This window comes from Podarcis muralis, chromosome 18 (assembly GCF_964188315.1).
Source record: "Podarcis muralis chromosome 18, rPodMur119.hap1.1, whole genome shotgun sequence".
NCBI lineage: Eukaryota > Metazoa > Chordata > Lepidosauria > Squamata > Lacertidae > Podarcis > Podarcis muralis.
The window spans coordinates 9,615,684-9,634,271 of NC_135672.1; the positions used below are offsets into that span (position 1 = coordinate 9,615,684).

The following is an 18,588-nucleotide window of genomic DNA, read 5'->3' on the forward strand; positions in this document are numbered from 1 at the left end:
TCCTGTTTCTGGCGTCCTTATTTACTTCTTATAAGCTGTTTCCTTTATGAATAATTATTAAGATTTTTCTAATTATAACTTAAATATCCACAAAGTCTCCTGCAGACGTTAATCAAAACAAGTCCAGGTATGTATTTTAGGGCCCTGTTTTGTGAAATATTCTCTGCGTTTCCCCCATGCTTTTTGAAATTCTGGTCTAGTATGATCTCTAATTGCCTCTGCTAATCTAGCCAGTTCAATATACTCTAACAGTTTGTCTTGCCATTCCATTTTTGTTGGCACAATTTCTTTTTCCCAGTTTTTAGCAATTAGGATCCTTGCCGCTCCTGTAGCATAGAGGAATATTTTCGGATCTTCTCTTGCTATACCTGCGTCTGTTATCCCTAGCAGAAAAGCTTCTGTATTTTTTATAAAGTTATACTTAAACATTTTTTTAAGCTCGTCATATACAGTGGTGCCCCGCAAGACGAATGCCTTGCAAGATGAAAAACTCGCTAGATGAAAGGGTTTTCCGTTTTTTGAGTCGTTCCACAAGACGAATTTCCCTATGGGCTTGCTTCGCAAGACGAAACGTCTTGCGAGTTCTTGCGAGTTTGTTTCCTTTTTCTTAAAGCCGCTAAGCCGTTAATAGCCGCTAATAGCCGCTAAGCCGCTAATAGCCGTGCTTCGCAAGACGAAAAAACCGCAAGACGAAGAGACTCGCGGAACGGATTAATTTCGTCTTGCGAGGCACCACTGTACTATGTTCCAGAAGCTTTTGATTTTTTCACAGGTCCACCAAACATGTATAAGTGTCCCCTCTGTTTTACCACACCTCCAACACAGATTTGTTTTTGTCTTATACATTTTACCTATTTTGGTAGGTGTTCAGTACCATCTATAAAACATCTTGATTAGCTTTTGGGACCTTGAGACTCTTGTCAATGGATGGGATAGCGTCAGAGCTGTCCTGGCACGGGGCAGGATTTTGCGGAGGGAAAGCAATGTTTGGGGCAGAGCACTGATGTTCCAATTTTTGAGCCAATCAGTTGTTCCATATCCAGTTCTAACTGTAGCTTCTTGTCCCACATAGAGATTTCTCAGGAGACAGATGAGGTGATCAGGCACTCCCATTTCTTTAAGAACTTGCCATAGTTTGCTGTGGTCGACACAGTCAAAGGCTTTTGCATAGTCAATGAAGCAGAAGTAGATGTCTTTCTGGAACTCTCTAGCTTTCTCCATAATCCAGCACATGTATGCAATTTGGTCTTATATGCAGAATTCATCATGCGAAAGGCTAGGCTGGATGAATCCCTAGCCGGAATTAAGATTGCCAGAAGAAATATCAACAACCTCAGATATGCAGATGACACAACCTTGATGGCAGAAAGTGAGGAGGAATTAAAGAACCCTTTAATGAGGGTGAAAGAGGAGAGCACAAAATATGGTCTGAAGCTCAACATCAAAAAAACGAAGATCATGGCCACTGGTCCCATCACCTCCTGGCAAATAGAAGGGGAAGAAATGGAGGCAGTGAGAGATTTTACTTTCTTGGGCTCCATGATCACTGCAGATGGTGACAGCAGCCATGAAATTAGAAGACGCCTGCTTCTTGGGAGAAAAGCAATGACAAACCTAGACAGCATCTTAAAAAGCAGAGACATCACCTTGCCAACAAAGGTCCGTATAGTAAAAGCTATGGTTTTCCCAGTCGTGATGTATGGAAGTGAGAGCTGGACCATCAAGAAGGCTGATGGCCGAAGAATTGTTGCTTTTGAATTCTGGTGCTGGAGGAGACTCTTGAGAGTCCCATGGACTGCAGGAAGATCAAACCTCTCCATTCTGAAGGAAATCAGCCCTGAATGCTCACTGGAAGGACAGATCCTGAAGCTGAGGCTCCTAGACTTTGGCCACCTCAGGAGAAGAGAAGACTCCCTGGAAAAGACCCTGATGTTGGGAAAGATGGAAGGCACAAGGAGAAGGGGATGACAGAGGACGAGATGGTGGGACACTGTTCTCGAAGCTACCAGCATGAGTTTGACCAAACTGCGGGAGGCAGTGGAAGACAGGAGGGCCTGACGTGCTCTGGTCCAGGGGGTCACGAAGAGGCGGACACGATTAAACAACTAAACAACAACTGATGTTCCAGATTTCATACTTTTAATAGACTTTGAAAGGCTCATTAAAATAGCGGTTATGCATTTTATGGTGGGCAGGAAACGGGATGATGTTTTAATAAAATAGTTACGAGAAGTTCTATATTGAGGCAGGTGTTTATTTTGAGAACTGAGATTTATGTATGACGACGGATTTATATATATTTATTTTCTACCCCTCCACAGAAGAGGCAGTGCCTTATCACAGCTTTTCAGCTGAAGCAAATTACAGATGATGGTTGACTGTTCTCTTTTCAAGTCTGAGAAACGGCTTTTGAAATGTTGTTATCAGTGTTGAAAATATTTTAACAGGAACACTTCACTAAAAATTTCCAACATTGTTGCATATTGTGCCTGAAAATTATGTTCTATTTGGCTTCAACTGGAGTGGGGGAAGATGCAGGGGGAAAAACACTGCAAAGGATATCGTTGTTGTTTAGTTGTTTAGTCATGTCCGACTCTTCGTGACCTCCTGGACCAGAGCACGCCAGGCCCTCCTGTCTTTCACTGCCTCCCGCACTCACAGCTGCCACTCACAGCTGTCCATGGAGGCGCAGCTTAATTCTGTGTCCAGGGTGGCTCCTTCTGGTACACAGGCTGAGGCCCTCCCTGCCCGCAGACTGTCTGGCCAGAGTGGTGCATGCTCTGGTTATCTCCAGCTTGGACTACTGCAATGCGCTCTACGTGGGGCTACCTTTGAAGGTGACTTGAAAACTACAATTGATCCAGAATGCGGCCACCAGACTGGTGACTGGGAGCGGCTGCTGGGACCATATAACACCGGTCCTGAAAGGCCCACACTGGCTCCCAGTACGTTTCTAAGCACAATTCAAAGTGCTGGTGCTGAGCTTTCAAGCCCTAAATGGCTTCAACCCTGTATACCTGAAAGAGCATAAACTACATGACTTTTAGAAGACATATAGAAGTTAGAAGCTTTTAATGCGTGCTATTTTACTGTGGTTTTATAATTTGCTCTAAGCCAGGGTTTCCCAACCTTGGGCCTCCAGCTGTTTTTGAACTACAATTCCCATCATCCCTGACCACTGGTCTTGCTAGCTAGGGATGATGGGAGTTGTAGTCCAAAAACAGCTGGAAGCCCAAGGTTGTAAAACACTGCTCTAAGCTACCCAGGGTGTCACAGGACGCGGGTGGCACTGTTGCCTAAACTACAGAGCCTAGGGCTTGCCAATCAGAAGGTCGGCGGTTCGAATCCCTGTGCCGTCACCCAGGAACGAAAGAGCCTCAAAATCACAAAAAGGAAAGACCCGATACGTAGAACGGGCTCAACAATTCGTGGGAAATGAACAAAGCAAGGCGACAGAGGTTGGCTGACTATTTGTCGTGGGCGCTTTAGTTGAGATTCCTGAATTGCGGGGGGTTGGACTAGATGACCCCTGGGGTCCCTTCTAATTCTACGGACTCCTCCCAGCATTTCATTTTATCATTGCAACGCAACACACCTGAACAACGGCACTTGTGATATTCGACACACACACCCCCCCGGGGCATTTTCACGACATTTTTCGGAGAGCCAAGGAAAAAAAGTACAAGATTAATGCTCAGCCATTTTGCTTTACTGGATAATATATGTTTGAGAGAATGCAACAGAACAAGGAGTTGATTCCAGTTTTCACCCTCCCTCCCAACTTCTTTTCCTCTCCCCGTTTGGCCGTCCTGCCCCCTTAGGCATATAACCAACCACAGTGGACTTGGGGCAGATCCGTTGAAATCATACAGTACTGTGCATAGAGATCTCAAGCTTTATACTGCTTTAGACAGCCATGGTGGCTTCCTCCCATAAGAATCTTGGGAGTTGTAGCTTGCTAAGGGTGCTGAGAGCTGTTACGAGGCCCATATTCCACCCCCCATAGAACTACGCTTCCCAGAATTCCTGGAGAGATGGGTCGACTGTTCAGCCTCTCTGGGAATTGCCGCAAATCACACAAATGCACTTGCGAATTGAAGATGCCATGGACCCACTTGCTTCAATAGGTTGCGGGTGGGTGGGGTTGCAGAACGAAAGGCGTACAGGTTATTAAGCATGCAGAAGGTTATTTTTTATATAGAGAGCGAAGGGTGCTGCTGCCCGTTGCTTCTTCTCTTCAGGATTCCATGGTTTTCTTGATCCAGGGAAGGAAATGGGCGACGCGAGAGTAGACTCCAGGAGGGTACGAGTTACCAAACGAGACGATTCCTTGTACCACGCCTTTGCACACCATGGGGCCTCCGGAATCACCCTGGGGAAGAGAAAAGCAAACATCCTTACTGCTACAAGCTCCTCAAATGGCACCATTCAATGGCAAAGATCTGGGCCTCTGGCTCCAATTAGAATCAGTGCACCTGAGAGTTAGAGGGAGGTTCTCCAGTCCAGCTCAGTGTGGACCCTCCAAGTGTCTCTATTTTCCAGGGACGTCCCTGATTTAGAGATGCCATCCCGGTTTCTGATTTGATCCCTGAATGCCCCACTTTTCCTTAGGACGCACCTGAAGGAGCGTCTCCACCCCCATCGTTCAGCCCAGACACTGAGGTCCAGCTCCGAGGGCCTTCTGGCAGTTCCCTCCCTGCAAGAAGTGAAGTTACAGGGAACCAGGCAGAGAGCCTTCTCGGTGGTGGCGCCCGCCCTGTGGAACGCCCTCCCATCAGATGTCAAGGAGAGAAAGAACTATCTGACTTTAAGAAGACATCTGAAGGCAGCCCTGTTCAGGGAAGTTTTTTTGATGTGTGATCTTTTATCGTGTTTTTAATATTCTGTTGGGAGCCACTCAGATTGAATGGGGAAACCCAGCCAGATGAATGGGGTATAAATAAATTATTATTATTATTATTATTATTATTATTATTATTATTATTATTATTTACATTGGAAAAATATTGGAGGGTATGGAGTTGTTATTGGACCCCCAAGCCACCTGAAGGCAATCCTGTACAGGGCAAGGGTTCTTTAAAACCCAGTATACCTGAAGGAGCGTCTCCACCCCCATCGTTCTGCCCAGGCACTGAGGTCCAGCACCGAGGGCCTTCTGGCGGTTCCCTCCCTGCAAGAAGTGAAGTTACAGGGAACCAGGCAGAGGGCCTTCTCGGTGGTGGCACCTGCCCTGTGGAACGCCCTCCCGTCAGATGTCAAGGATATAAACAACCATCTGGCTTTAAGAAGACATCTGAAGGCAGCCGCCGTTTAGGGAAGTTTTTGATGTGTGATCTTTTATCGTGTTTTTAATATTCTGTTGGGAGCCAACCAGAGTGGCTGGGCAAACCCAGCCAGATGGGTGAGCTATAAATATTACCATATTTTTCGCTCTGTAGGACGCACCAGACCACAAGACACACCTAGTTTTTGGAGGAGGAAAACAAGGAAAAAAGTATTCTGAATCTCAGAAGCCAGAACAGCAAGAGGGATCGCTGCACAGTGAAAGCAGCAATCCCTCTTGCTGTTCTGGCTTCTGGGATAGCTGTGCAGCCTGCATTCGCTCCATAAGACACACACACATTTCCCCTTACTTTTTAGGAGGGAAAAGTGAGTCTTATAGAGCAAAAAATACGGTAAGTTGTTTTTGTCGTTGCTGCTGTTGCTGTTGTTGTCACTGGTCTGACTCCCAAGGGTGGTTCAGAACTTTCCCATGGTTCCTGAGCATTGGCTGATGGGAACTGGAGTCCAAACGGAGGGTGTGGGGGCCACAGATTCCTCCATCCCTGACCTCCCCCCTCACCTGGCTTGTATCCCGAAGCTCATTGTGGCTGCCGGCACAGATCATCGCATCGTTGAGCTGCGGGTAGACCTTCATGCACTTCCTGCGGCTGTAGATGGTGACGTTGGTCTCAAACAGCCTCTCCGTGTCCTGGTTGTCATCTATCAGGCCCCACCCTGCCAGGCTGCAGGGTGTCCCCTCAGGGAGGTCGCTGCTAGATTTGGGTAGGGGAATCATCTGGACGTATTTGTTTAGAGTAGCCTTGTGGACCAGCTGCAGGAAGGAATCGAGAGATGCAGGAGGGTTATCCAACCCCCCTTTGCAACCTGAAATCACTAAAATCTCCAGGAAAATCCGAATGGATGGTCAATCTACGTCAGTAATGTCGATTCCTTGTCTTTTTGAGATTTTGCAAAATCTCAACAACGTTGCCAAAAAACAACAAGCATCTTGAGAAGTAGAGACATCACCTTGCCAACAAAGGTCCGTATAGTTAAAGCCATGGTTTCCCCAGAGGTGATGTATGGAAGTGAGAGCTGGACCATCAAGAAGGCTGGTCGCCGAAGAATGGATGCTTTTGAATTATGGTGCTGGAGGAGACTCTTGAGAGTCCCATGGACTGCAAGAAGATCAAACGCATCCATTCTTAAGGAAATCAGCCCTGAGTGCTCACTGGAAGGACAGATCGTGAAGCTGAGGCTCCAGTACTTTGGCCACCTCAGGAGAAGAGAAGACTCCCTGGAAAAGACCCTGATGTTGGGAAAGATGGAGGGCACAAGGAGAAGGGGACGGCAGAGGACGGGATGGTTGGATAGTGGTTTCGAGGTTACCAGCATGAGTTTGACCAAACTGCGGGAGGCAGTGGAAGACAGGAGGGCCTGGCGTGCTCTGGTCCAGGGGGTCACAAAGAGTCGGACACGACTAAACGACTAAACAACAACAAAACAACTTTTGTGTCTGAAATATGGCAACCCTAACATAAATGTAAAGAGTGTGGTCTGAGGACAATGCCAAGGACCAAAGCCTGAATGGTCACATTTGAACCCCGGGCTCAATGCACGACACTCCAGATACAGATCTCCACTGCTTCTGCCACCTGTAAGCTTCTGAATTTGTATTTCTTAAAGAGAGAGGGAAAGGAAGGAAGTCCCTTTGATACGTCACTTCCCCAATTTTGAAGCTGAAGCATCTTGGTGAAACTTCTGAAGGAATGGGTTTCTGTGCAGTCAGTCTGAAATGGGACCCAAAATCCCCATTTTTCCTACTCCAAGGGAGCATTTCTAAAATGCATTAACTTGAGCTCTTGAGTCAATGTATAAACAGAAAGCCAGCTGTATAAACAAGTGCTCAAAGCCGTCTCCTTTATCAGGCCGTGACGGCAATGGATGACCTTGCCAGTTCCGTGGAGCAGGGATGGCACATCTGGGTCTTATCTTACATCCTGACCACAAAAAGACGCACAGACCTTGTCGGGTCTGACAAGAGACCCGGGAACGGTGCCAGGAGTGTTCTTAGAGTTGGTGACCTCCTGCTCCAAGATAAGAGTATAGGAACAGGAGCAACCTTTTATGGCCAAGAGTACCGGAACAGGAATATCTGTTTATGGTCATGGATGTCAACTTGCGTGTATGAGCTGACGTGATTGGATTCCTGGGGCAGGGGGAGGAGAGGGTGCCTGGAGGATATATATACTGCATGAAATTTCTCATTTCTTTGGGCTTGCTGTGAACTGACCACACTAGTGCCTTCTGCTATCCAGAGAGCAGAATAAACTCTTTCTCTGAATCAACCTCAGTGTCATTTGACTTCCTTTCTCCCTCCCGGGAGCAACGCAGATCCCACCAGTCGGTAAAGTCTAAGAAGGCTACACTCCCACTTTAGTTGCCCACACCATGGTGCTAGTCCCTGGTGAGGGTCAGTTCTCCCACAAGCCACAGTGAAGCTGCTACACCAGGCAGCGGCATTTGAGCACCGTGTTGTATTCATTATACTGCACAGGTAGGGGGGATAGTAAGGTAAAGGGACCCCTGACCATTAGGTCCAGTCGTGACCGACTCTGGGGTTGCGGTGCTCATCTCACTTTATTGGCCGAGGGAGCCAGCGTACAGCTTCCGGGTCACGTGGCCAGCAGGACTAAGCTGCTTCTGGCAAACCAGAGCAGCGCACAGAAACGCTGTTTACCTTCCCGCCGGAGTGGTATCTATTTATCTACTTGCACTTTGACGTGCTTTCGAACTGCTAGGTTGGCAGGAGCAGGGACCGAGCAACGCGAGCTCACCCCGTCGTGGGGATTCGAACCGCCGACCTTCTGATCAGCAAGTCCTAGGCTCTGTGGTTTAACCCACGTCCCTAGGGGGGATAGGAAGAGTTTTTTAACCCCTTCCTCCTTGAGGTCCCTGCCTTTTTTTCTTTAATTGTTATTTTATTTATGAATTTCAGATTTATCCACCAAGGCCCCTGGCTTTGAGGGTGCTGAGAAAGGGAGAGGGAGCCTGGAGCAACTTGCCTTGAGCAGAAGGATATCGTTTGAAACCGTTATATGATCATATTCCGGGTGCATGTGGTACGACTCAACGCCGATCACCTGTTGAGTGTTCTCCATGGCAGAGCGGTCGTGTGCCCCCAAAACCACGGTCATCTCGCTGGAAAACAAGGGCACGAGTGTGCATTGGCAAGGGTTAGTGAACCGTGAATCTACCCTCAGCTATCGTTCTCTCTTGGTGACAGGCAGGATGGGGGAATCTTCAGATTTCTACACCAGTTTGCCTAATAGGTTGGTAATGAACTAAGAAGGCATCTCTGCTGCTTTGTCCCGGAGGTGTTTAACTTTAGGTCACGTGGGAAAGGTATTCATCTGCAAATCTCCATTTGGAGGGACTTGGTCTTTGTTCTCAAGCACCGTGGAAGAAAGCATGTGTCCTAATGTTTTCTCTCCACGAGAGAACAGCTTTGGCTGGAATGGAGCCTGTGAGAGCTTTGTTTACAGCTCTGGCTGAAGTTATTTAATGTTTCTAAGATGCTGAACCCATGCCTGGACAAGCATATGATTTCACACGACTATTCGGTTGTAACGTTAATTGTTTTGGATCTGTTTTGCAACGAGTTCTGCTAGCAAAGCTTTGAAACCGCATTTTTGGAGTGGGAAATTTTTGATTCCATAAGCACCAGCTTTTATCCATCCTATTGCTTCCAGATGTGCAATATGGTACGCTACAACAGCAGCAAGAATACTTATCGCAAAAAGTATTGGAAGATGCAAGATCTACCCACTCTGGAAGAATGGCAGATGAAGTTGATCGACTGTATGGGATTGGCAGAAATGACTGGCAGAATCCGCGACCAGGGAGAAGAATCGGCAGAAGAAGATTGGAAGAAATTTAAGGACTATTTACAGAAATACTGTAATATTAATGAACTTTGAATTATGTTGGATTAAAATTAATTGGTTTCTAGCTGTAATGGTAAAAGAATATGGGGAAAAGGGTTTTTTATAAGTAAAGCTTATGTTATAGTAATTTAATATGTTGAATAGAAAATAAGGTGTTAGTTAGCTGTAATGCTAGGAGATAAGGATTTGCTGGACAAATAATTTGAACTAGAAAACAAGAAGGGGAGGTATGAGGAAGTCAGGGAAATATGTCATTGAAAATAAGTTGTGAAATGTATGTGTTTTTAATATATTTTTTCCTTTTTACGTTTTTTCTTTTTGTTTGTATAAAATGGAAAACCTTAATAAATATTCTATAAAAAAACAAGCAAACAGATGTGCAATATGGACAACTGCAGTTCTGCTTGCAAAGAGCAGGTGGTTGCAGCAGCTGGGAGAAGGGAGAGAGAGGGAGAGACTTCAGCTTGCAAAGCTCATTCGCTTCCGCATTTTTCACTCCCCCAGCTGGCTACATAGGCATTGCCAGCACCTGTACAAAAGACCAGCTTCCGCCCATTAGCTTGGACCCTGGCAACCACTAGGGAATAGTGAGACGTACCTCATGCAGTGTGCAGCTGTCATTACCCACTGGGGGTCGACCAGGAACCCGCCGCAGCCATAGCCCCTGTCCATTTTGAGGGCTGCCATGTAGGGTCTGGAGTGGGGTACTGCTTCCTGGCCTCCAACGATCTGGCTCCGCAAATGTGCTGCAAAAATAAAAATAAAAATCACAAGGTTGAATCCTGACAAGACAGAAGTACTCCAGGCTAAACCTGCCCAGCTCCCTTAGCCATTCCTCATAAGGCATCGTTTCCAGGCCTTTGACCATTTTGGTTGCCCTCCTCTGGACACGTTCCATCCCCTTGACCATCTTCTGAACCTTCCCCACCTCAATATCCTTTTCGAGTATTCCAAAAGCAGCTGTGCCACAGAAAGGTCTCTCTAAATTTCTCTCTTCTCTAAGCTTGCTTGGGACTGAGGTGGACAGGCTTAGAAGGGGAGACGTGCGAGGTTGCCCTAGGTGAGTCAGATCAGTTTCAAAGGAAAGGAGTCTGGACTTGCCTCGAGGCCACTTGGAGACAGGACCTGATTCACACTGGCCTCGGCCCAGTATACCTGAAGGAGCGTCTCCACCCCCAACGTTCTGCCTGGACACTGAGGTCCAGCTCTGAGGGCCTTCTGGCAGTTCCCTCACTGCGAGAAGCCAAGTTACAGGGAACCAGGCAGAGGGCCTTCTTGGTGGTGGCACCCGCCCTGTGGAACTCCCTCTCACCAGATGTCATGGAAATAAACAACTATATGACATTTAGAAGACATCTGAAGGCAGCCCTGTTTAGGGAAGCTTTTAATGTTTAAGAGACCACTGTATTTTAATACTTTGTTGGAAGCCGCCCAGAGTGGCCGGGGAAACCCAGCCAGATGGGCGGGGTATGAATAATACATCATCATCATCATCATCATCATCATTTATTATTATTATTGTCACAAAGTTCTTCCTGTTGCTCAGTTGGAATCTCCTTTCTTATAACTTGAAGCCATTGGCAGGAACATTTTGCCCAACGTGGGGCTCAAACCCACGACCTTGAGATTAAGAGTCTTGTGCTCTGCAAACTGAGCTATCCCAGAGATCAGTTCACCAAGACTGCTCCCCTCCTTGCTGCCTTATGAGGTCCACCCCACAAAGTTGGGGAACGTTTAAAATTTATTTCCCACCCCTTTTAAAGGGCTGACTCCAAGCAATTTCTGCTCAGAGCAGAAATAAATAAAATAAATGGACCTTAGCCACGCTCGTACATTTCAATAGGTCCACTTGTAAACCCTGAGAGGCATTCAGCTAAGTCCTACTCTGGGTAGTCCCATTGCAAATAGTCTCAGTTGGGGATCCCCTTCCAGATCTACGATTCTAGTCACGCCTATTCATTTGAATGGGTCTGCTCTAGGACTCAGGTTGGATACAAACTTATGTTTAAGAACGTCCTCTGGCTGTGCAAATTTGGCGCACTCTTCTCTTGCGCACAGGGACGTGGGTGGCGCTGTGGGTTAAACCACAGAGCCTAGGACTTGCCGATCAGAAGGTCGGCGGTTCGAATCCCCGCGACGGGGTGAGCTCCCATTGCTCGGTCCCTGCTCCTGCCAACCTAGCAGTTCGAAAGCACATCAAAGTGCAAGTAGATAAATAGGTACCACTCTGGTGGGAAGGTAAATGGCGTTTCCGTGCGCTGCTCTGGTTCGCCAGAAGCGACTTAGTCATGCTGGCCACATGACCCGGAAGCTGTACGCCGGCTCCCTCGGCCAGTAAAGCGAGATGAGCACCGTAACCCCAGAGTCGGTCACGACTGGACCTAATGGTCAGGGGTGCCTTTACCTTTGCCTCTCTTGCACACGGCCTGGTGCCATTCTGGCAACATAAAAATGAACGGCACTTGCACCCCGAACATGGCAAAGAGAAGGAATTGAGATGGGCTTAGCCTGAAAAGGAGCAGCAGAAAACAGCTCATCAAAGGCGGTCCTTTGTTTTTTGTTTAACTCACCTGTTTGGGCCCATGACAAGGACAGGAGCACAAGTAGGAGAGGCTGACCGAATCTCAACATCTTGACGTTCTGCTATGTTCAAGCTATGGAACTGCCTGGCACTTCACTGTCCAGCCCCTCGAACTCACAGCTTTTATTAGCGGTGGACTACACCTCCCCCAGGAAGAAACGGAGATGTGAAAATCTGATCGTGGCGGTTCCAAGCAAGCTTATGCAAGCTAAAACGGCAATCAGATATCGAGGCGGTTGGAGGATGGACGGCGGCTAACAGATTGAGATTGAATTCTGACAAGACAGAAGGACTGTTTTGGGGGGACAGGGGGCGGGCAGGTGTGGAGGACTCCCTGGTCCTGAATGGGGTAACTGTGTCCCTGAAGGACCAGGTGCGCAACCTGGGAGTCATTTTGGACTCACAGCTGTCAGTTCTGTGTCCAGCGCAGCTCCATCTGGGACGCAGGATGAGACCCTCCCTGCCCACAGACTGTCTGGCCAGAGTGGTGCATGCTCTAGTTATCTCTCGCTTGGACTACTTTAATGCGCTCTATGTGGGGCTACCTTTGAAGGTGACTTGGAAATGACAACTAATCCAGAATGTGGCTACCAGACTGGTGACCGGGAGTGGCTGCCGGAACCATATAACACCGGTCCTGAAAGGCCTACATTGGCTCCCAGTACATTTCCGAGCACAATTCAAAGTGTTGGTGCTGACCTTTAAACCCCAAACGGCCTGGGCCCAGTATACCTTGAGCATCTCCACCCCCAACATCCAGCCAGGACACTGAGGTCCAGCTCCAAGGGCCTTCTGGCAGTTCCCTCACTGTGAGGTTGCAGGGAAGCAGGCAGAGGGCCTTCTCGGTGATGGCACCCGCCCTGTGGAATGCCTTCCCATCAGATGTCAAGGAAATAAGAAACTACCTGACTTTTAGAAGACATCTGAAGGCAGCCCTGTTTTTAATGTCTGATGTTTTATCGCATTTTTAAATATTTTGTTGGAAACCGCCCAGAGAGGCTGGGGAAACCCAGCCAGATGGGAGGGGTATAAATAATTCATGTATCATCATCATCATCTTCATCATCATGTGATTGGATCCTTCTGGGATCCAGGAAGCTGCCATGCAGTGCGCCCAAACTGTGAAATGCCCAACTAAGGATCTTGAAGAAGTGTGCATGCACACGAAAGCTTAAACTCAGAACAAACTTGTTGTTTGTTGTTGTTGTTGAGTCGTTTAGTCATGTCCGCCTCTTCGTGACCCCCTGGACCAGAGCACGCCAGGCCCTCCTGTCTTCCACTGCCTCCTGCAGTTTGGTCAAACTCATGCTGGTAGCTTCAAGAACACTGTCCCACCATCTCGTCCTCTGTCCTCCCCTTCTCCTTGTGCCCTCCATCTTTCCCAACATCAGGGTCTTTTCCAGGGAGTCTTCTCTTCTCATGAGGTGGCCAAAGTATTGGAGCCTCAGCTTCAGGATCTGTCCTTCCAGTGAGCACTCAGGGCTGATTTCCTTCAGAATGGAGAGGTTTGATCTTCTTGCAGTCCATGGGACTCTCAAGAGTCTCCTCCAGCACCATAATTCAAAAGCATCCATTCTTCGGTGATCAGCCTTCTTTATGGTCCAGCTCTCACTTCCATCCATCACTACTGGGAAAACCATAGCTTTTACTATACGGACCTTTGTTGGCAAGGTGATGTCTCTGCTTTTTAAGATGCTGTCTAGGTTTGTCATTGCTTTTCTCCCAAGAAGCAGGCGTCTTTTAATTTCATGGCTGCTGTCTCCCTCTGCAGTGATCATGGAGCCCAAGAAAGTCAAATCTCTCACTGCCTCCATTTCTTCCCCTTCTATTTGCCAGGAGGTGATGGGAGCAGTGGCCATGCATACGAAACAAAAACAGAATGGGAAAACCATAGCTTTTACTATACGGAACAAACCTAGTTGCTCTCTATGGTGCTACTGGACAGTTTTTTTATTTTTATATATATTTTGACTGTGTCAGACCAACATGGCTACCTACCTGAATCTAGAATCACTTGTGTTGGTTCTCTTACTATTCGCTTGTTGTGTTTCCTTGGTGCTGAGAAAGATTGTGGTTGGCTTAGGGTGTGGTTGGTTGTTCTTGGCTGGCTGTAGAGAGATTTGTTTTTGTGTGCGAGTGAGGTGTATGTGTGTATTGTTGAATCAGGTTAGCCAGATTGATTCGCATGCTGTCGGCGGGTTCTTGTCGCTCACTCTGCGCTTAGTTAAAAGTATGGAACTCACTCCAAACGAGATTGTGGTGGCTGTCAACTTTGGATGGCTTTGAAAAGAGGTTGAGCCACAACGTCCATGGTTCCAACCTCCACAATTGGAGGTGAATGGGTGGTGAAATATACTGGGAGTCGAGAGTGGATTTCATGCTCTTTATTCAGCTCATAGTGGTGAGGAGGAATGAAAGTCTCCCCAAAGTATCTGCTTTATATACATTATTTACGCAATGGGCCACACGTGATTGGCTAATTCCAGGATTCACCTGTAGGCCAATCAGGTTGTGGATTCACTTCCACCTGGAGCTGGAGTGGGTGGCTCCTGTGGACCAATCAGACTGCTGCATTCTGGACCCTATTGTTCTAGGACCAATCAGACTGCTGCATTCTGGACCCTATTGTTCTAGGACCAATCAGACTGCTGCATTCTGAATCCTATTGTTCTAGGACCAATCAGACTGCTGCATTCTGAATCCTATTGTTCTAGGACCAATCAGACTGCTGCATTCTGGACCCTATTGTTCTAGGACCAATCAGACTGCTGCATTCTGGACCCTATTATTCTAGGACCAATCAGACTGCTGCATTCTGGACCCTATTATTCTAGGGCCAATCAGACTGCTGCATTCTGGACCCTATTGTTCTAGGACCAATCAGACTGCTGCATTCTGGACCCTATTGTTCTAGGACCAATCAGACTGCTGCATTTTGGACCCTATTGTTCTAGGACCAATCAGACTGCTGCATTCTGGACCCTATTGTTCTAGGACCAATCAGACTGCTGCATTCTGGACCCTATTGTTCTAGGACCAATCAGACTGCTGCATTCTGGACCCTATTGTTCTAGGACCAATCAGACTGTTGCATTTTGGATCCTATTCAACTCAGTACATAACAGGACACTTCTGAAATCACAGAGGAGGAGAGTTGCTTTTGTATTCGAATCCTGATTGCGGGTTTCCCACTGCTGGACCTTCTGGTTGGCCATTGTCCAAACAGGTTGCTGGGCCCCCTATGGCCCAATCCAGCGCCCGGGATCATCTTATCATGTTCTCATGTACCTTCCCTTTCTAAGAACTCCCTGATAGCTCAGTGGCCTTCCAGCGGGAGATGACCTTAATTGTAGCAGAGGGAGGCAAAGGAGGTCCTTCCGTCAGATGACTCTTCAAACTGAACGATTGAGATAATGCCATGGGCTGCTTGATAAACGACAAGGGGCTGGTGATTAGCTTTTAGCTGGCATTATCTGCCATTTTCCACGCAGAACCGGTGGTTAAAAGTCTGTTATACTTTGGGCAGATTAAACGATGGAGGGTTCTGTGCTGGGTGGAGCGAGAGGAGATCTTTGCTGAATCAATAGGGCACCCTGAAGTCTCCCCCAGAACTGCTTTTGTTAACTGGTTTTTCCTGCCAGTGAGACGTATGGGCAGAACCCCTAAACGGGCTTCGGGACTCCTCTTTGTTTGCCTACTTCATACTGCATTCCTGGGCATACCCTCCAAGTTGCCAGTGCCGGATTTACGTATAAGCTAAACAGGCTGTACCTTAGGGCCCCACTCTCTTGGGGGCGCCAAAAAAAATTTAAAGGGAAAAAAAGCTGGATGCACATTTCCAAAATATAAGATAAAAAACAAATAAAATAAAGCCTACATACAGCAACAGTGTTTTGTGTTGTGTAGGCTCCTGTGATGTAAGTCATGGGCCCCGCCTGCTAGCCTGCTCCCTAAAATATCACTGGTTTGCTCCTTTCTATATATAGGGTGCCTACATTCTGCATGGACTGGTTGTATGGCAACATGGGCAAATGGCTTGAGATAGCTATGAGGTCCATAAATGACCATATAGCATATGTTGTTGTTGTTTAGTCGTTTAGTCGTGTCCGACTCTTTGTGACCCCCTGGACCAGAGCACGCCAGGCACTCCTGTCTTCCACTGCCTCCCGCAGTTTGGTCAAACTCATGCTGGTGGCTTCGAGAACACTATCCAACCATTTCATCCTCTGTCATCCCCTTCTCCTTGTGCCCTCCATCTTTCCCAACATCAGGGTCTTTTCCAAGGAGTCTTCTCTTCTCATGAGGTGGCCAAAGTCTTGGAGCCTCAGCTTCAGGATCTGTCCTTCCAGTGAGCACTCAGGGCTGATTTCCTTCAGAATGGAGAGGTTTGATCTTCTAGCAGTCCATGGGACTCTCAAGAGTCTCCTCCAGCACCATAATTCAAAAGCATCAATTCTTCAGCCATCAGCCTTCTTTATGGTCCAGCTCTCACTTCCATACATCATATATAGCATATATATAGCATATATATAGCGTATATATATATATATATATATATATATATATATATATATATATGCTTTCGTAGATTTTCACGGGTACAGGAATGCAGGTTTTGGTGTCCTCGGGTATCTTCCCGTGTAAAAGTTGGGGTGTCTAGGCGACGTTTCGACGAGGTCTCACTCGTCATCTTCAATGACGAGTGAGACCTCGTCGAAACGTCGCCTAGACACCCCAACTTTTACACGGGAAGATACCCGAGGACACCAAAACCTGCATATATATATATATCATATATAGCATATATTCAACACCAAAAAACTGTGACCATTTGTTGTTGACAAAGGACAGCTGGACATAGAAAGGGCCCCATTACCTTCGATAGCTGAGGGCCTCATTGAACCTAAATCCGGCCCTGCCTCCAAGTGTCCCAATTTTCCAGGGACAGTCCTCCATGTTTGTTCCACCCGTTCCCACAGGGGCTGCCATGTGGCTGAAGAAAGGCACGAGTCATTTATTAAGATATTTACTGTATTTTTCGCTCTATAACACGCACCAGACCATAACACGCACGTAGTTTTTAGAGGAGGAAAACAAGAAGAAAAAATTCTAAACGAAATAGTGGATATATGATTTTTGTGGTTCATGCTGTGGCCACAGACATGTGATCTGACAGTGAGTTTGGAGTAGCCCAATGCAAAAATCCTGAGGATCCATGTGGATCTATGCTTTGTAACCACGGAGGAGGGAAGGAAGGGGAACCATGGATCCTCTGCTCACGACTGCAGCAGATCCCCCCCGCCACCCACAGGCATTCACTCCATAACACGCACAGACATTTCCCCTTACTTTCTAGGAGGAAAAAAGTGAGTGTTATGGTGCAAAAAATACGGTATTTCCGGCCAGCCGTGTGCTTCTCCACATTGCAGGGCTAGTTTTCATGTAGCAGCAATGCACGTTGCTCTGCGAGTTGCCCTTCCATGGATTAAGTGATGTGCACTGTTAGTGCGGTCCAGTGAAAATGTGGAAGTTGGTCTCGAGTCTGGACCGGTTGAAGAACAGCTGCTGTAGACATGTGCTGCATGGACCAGTGGCTTCACTCAGCAGAAAGCAACGCCCTATGCTCCTGTATCTCAAGGGGAGAGCTGTAGTTCAGTGACAGAGCATTCGCATTGCATGCAGAATTCGGTGGCCTTGTGGCTCACTGGGCGGCAAGACGGTTTGAGCATCTTACACTGATCACTGGCTGCCAATGAGTTTCCGGGCCCAATTCAAAGTGCTGGTTTTGACCTATAAAGCCTTAAATGGCTCAGGACCGCAATACCTCAAGGACCGCCTCTTTCCATATGAACCTACCCGAACCCTGAGTTCATCTTCTGAGGTCCTCCTTTGTGTGCCTCCTCCTCGAGAGGTCCGGAGGGTGGCAACACGAGAACGGGGCCTTTTCTGCAGTGGCTCCCCATCTGTGGAACGCTCTCCCCAGGGAAGTTCGCCTGTTGACTTCCTAATACACCTTTAGGTGCCAGGCAATAAGGTTCCTTTTTAACCAGGCCTTTGGTTGATCTGTTTGACATCCTATACCCTTTTAACGCAGGTGGCGCTGTGGGTTAAACCACAGAGCCTAGGGCTTGCCGATCAGAAGGTCGGCGGTTCGGATCTCCGCTACAGGGTGAGCTCCTATTGCTCTGTCCCAGCTCCTGCCCACCTAGCAGTGCAAAAGCACGTCAAAGTGCAAGTAGATAAATAGGTACCCCTCTGGCGGGAAGGTAAACGGTGTTTCCGTGCGCTGCTCTGGTTCTCCAGAAGCGGCTTAGTCCTGCTGGCCACATGACCCAGAAGTTGTACGCCGGCTCCCTCGGCCAGTAAAGCGAGATGAGCACCGCAACCCCAGAGTCGGTCACAACTGGACCTAATGGTCAGGGGTCCCTTTACCTTTACCCTTTTAAAATGTGGCTCTTTTCTGGGGAGATGATATTGGGTGGTTGTTTTTATTCTGATGATATCCGTTGTGACCTTTTCTGTGATCTTCTCTGAGACCGCCAGGTATAGGGTAGTAGTCAAACAACAACAAGAAGGCAGAAGGTCCCAGGTTCAGTTCCCAGCTTTTCCACTTTAAAAAGTGGCGAGGGGTGTTTGCAACCATGCTGCGTGGTTTCAGAAAAACCAACTACACAAAGCAGATTTGGTTGAGGGCTGTTATTATTCCCCTTTTCTCCCCTGCACATCCTTCTGTCTTTTAGTCTGTCCCCACTACGCTTCTCTCTAGGGTGTATGGGGTGTTAGGAGAGGGTGTTATAA

General features: G+C 47.6%; 1 protein-coding gene and 1 long non-coding RNA gene across 2 annotated transcripts; one reads left to right on the forward strand and one right to left on the reverse strand.

The window, feature by feature from the left end:
- Positions 1 to 3,185: 3,185 nt before the first annotated feature.
- Positions 3,186 to 4,962, forward strand: LOC144326055 (uncharacterized). Its single transcript, XR_013391209.1, has 2 exons — positions 3,186 to 3,458; positions 4,612 to 4,962. It is a non-coding gene; the product is annotated as an uncharacterized LOC144326055 (long non-coding RNA).
- Positions 4,015 to 11,938, reverse strand: LOC114588535 (mast cell protease 1A-like). The gene is made up of 5 exons (XM_028713909.2): positions 11,780 to 11,938; positions 9,808 to 9,955; positions 8,328 to 8,463; positions 5,843 to 6,094; positions 4,015 to 4,372 (listed from the first exon to the last, which is right to left on the reverse strand). Exons 1-5 carry the CDS (start codon positions 11,838 to 11,840, stop codon positions 4,238 to 4,240), a joined length of 732 nt encoding a protein of 243 aa, XP_028569742.2. The 5' UTR covers positions 11,841 to 11,938; the 3' UTR covers positions 4,015 to 4,237.
- Between the last annotated feature and the right edge of the window lie 6,650 nt (positions 11,939 to 18,588).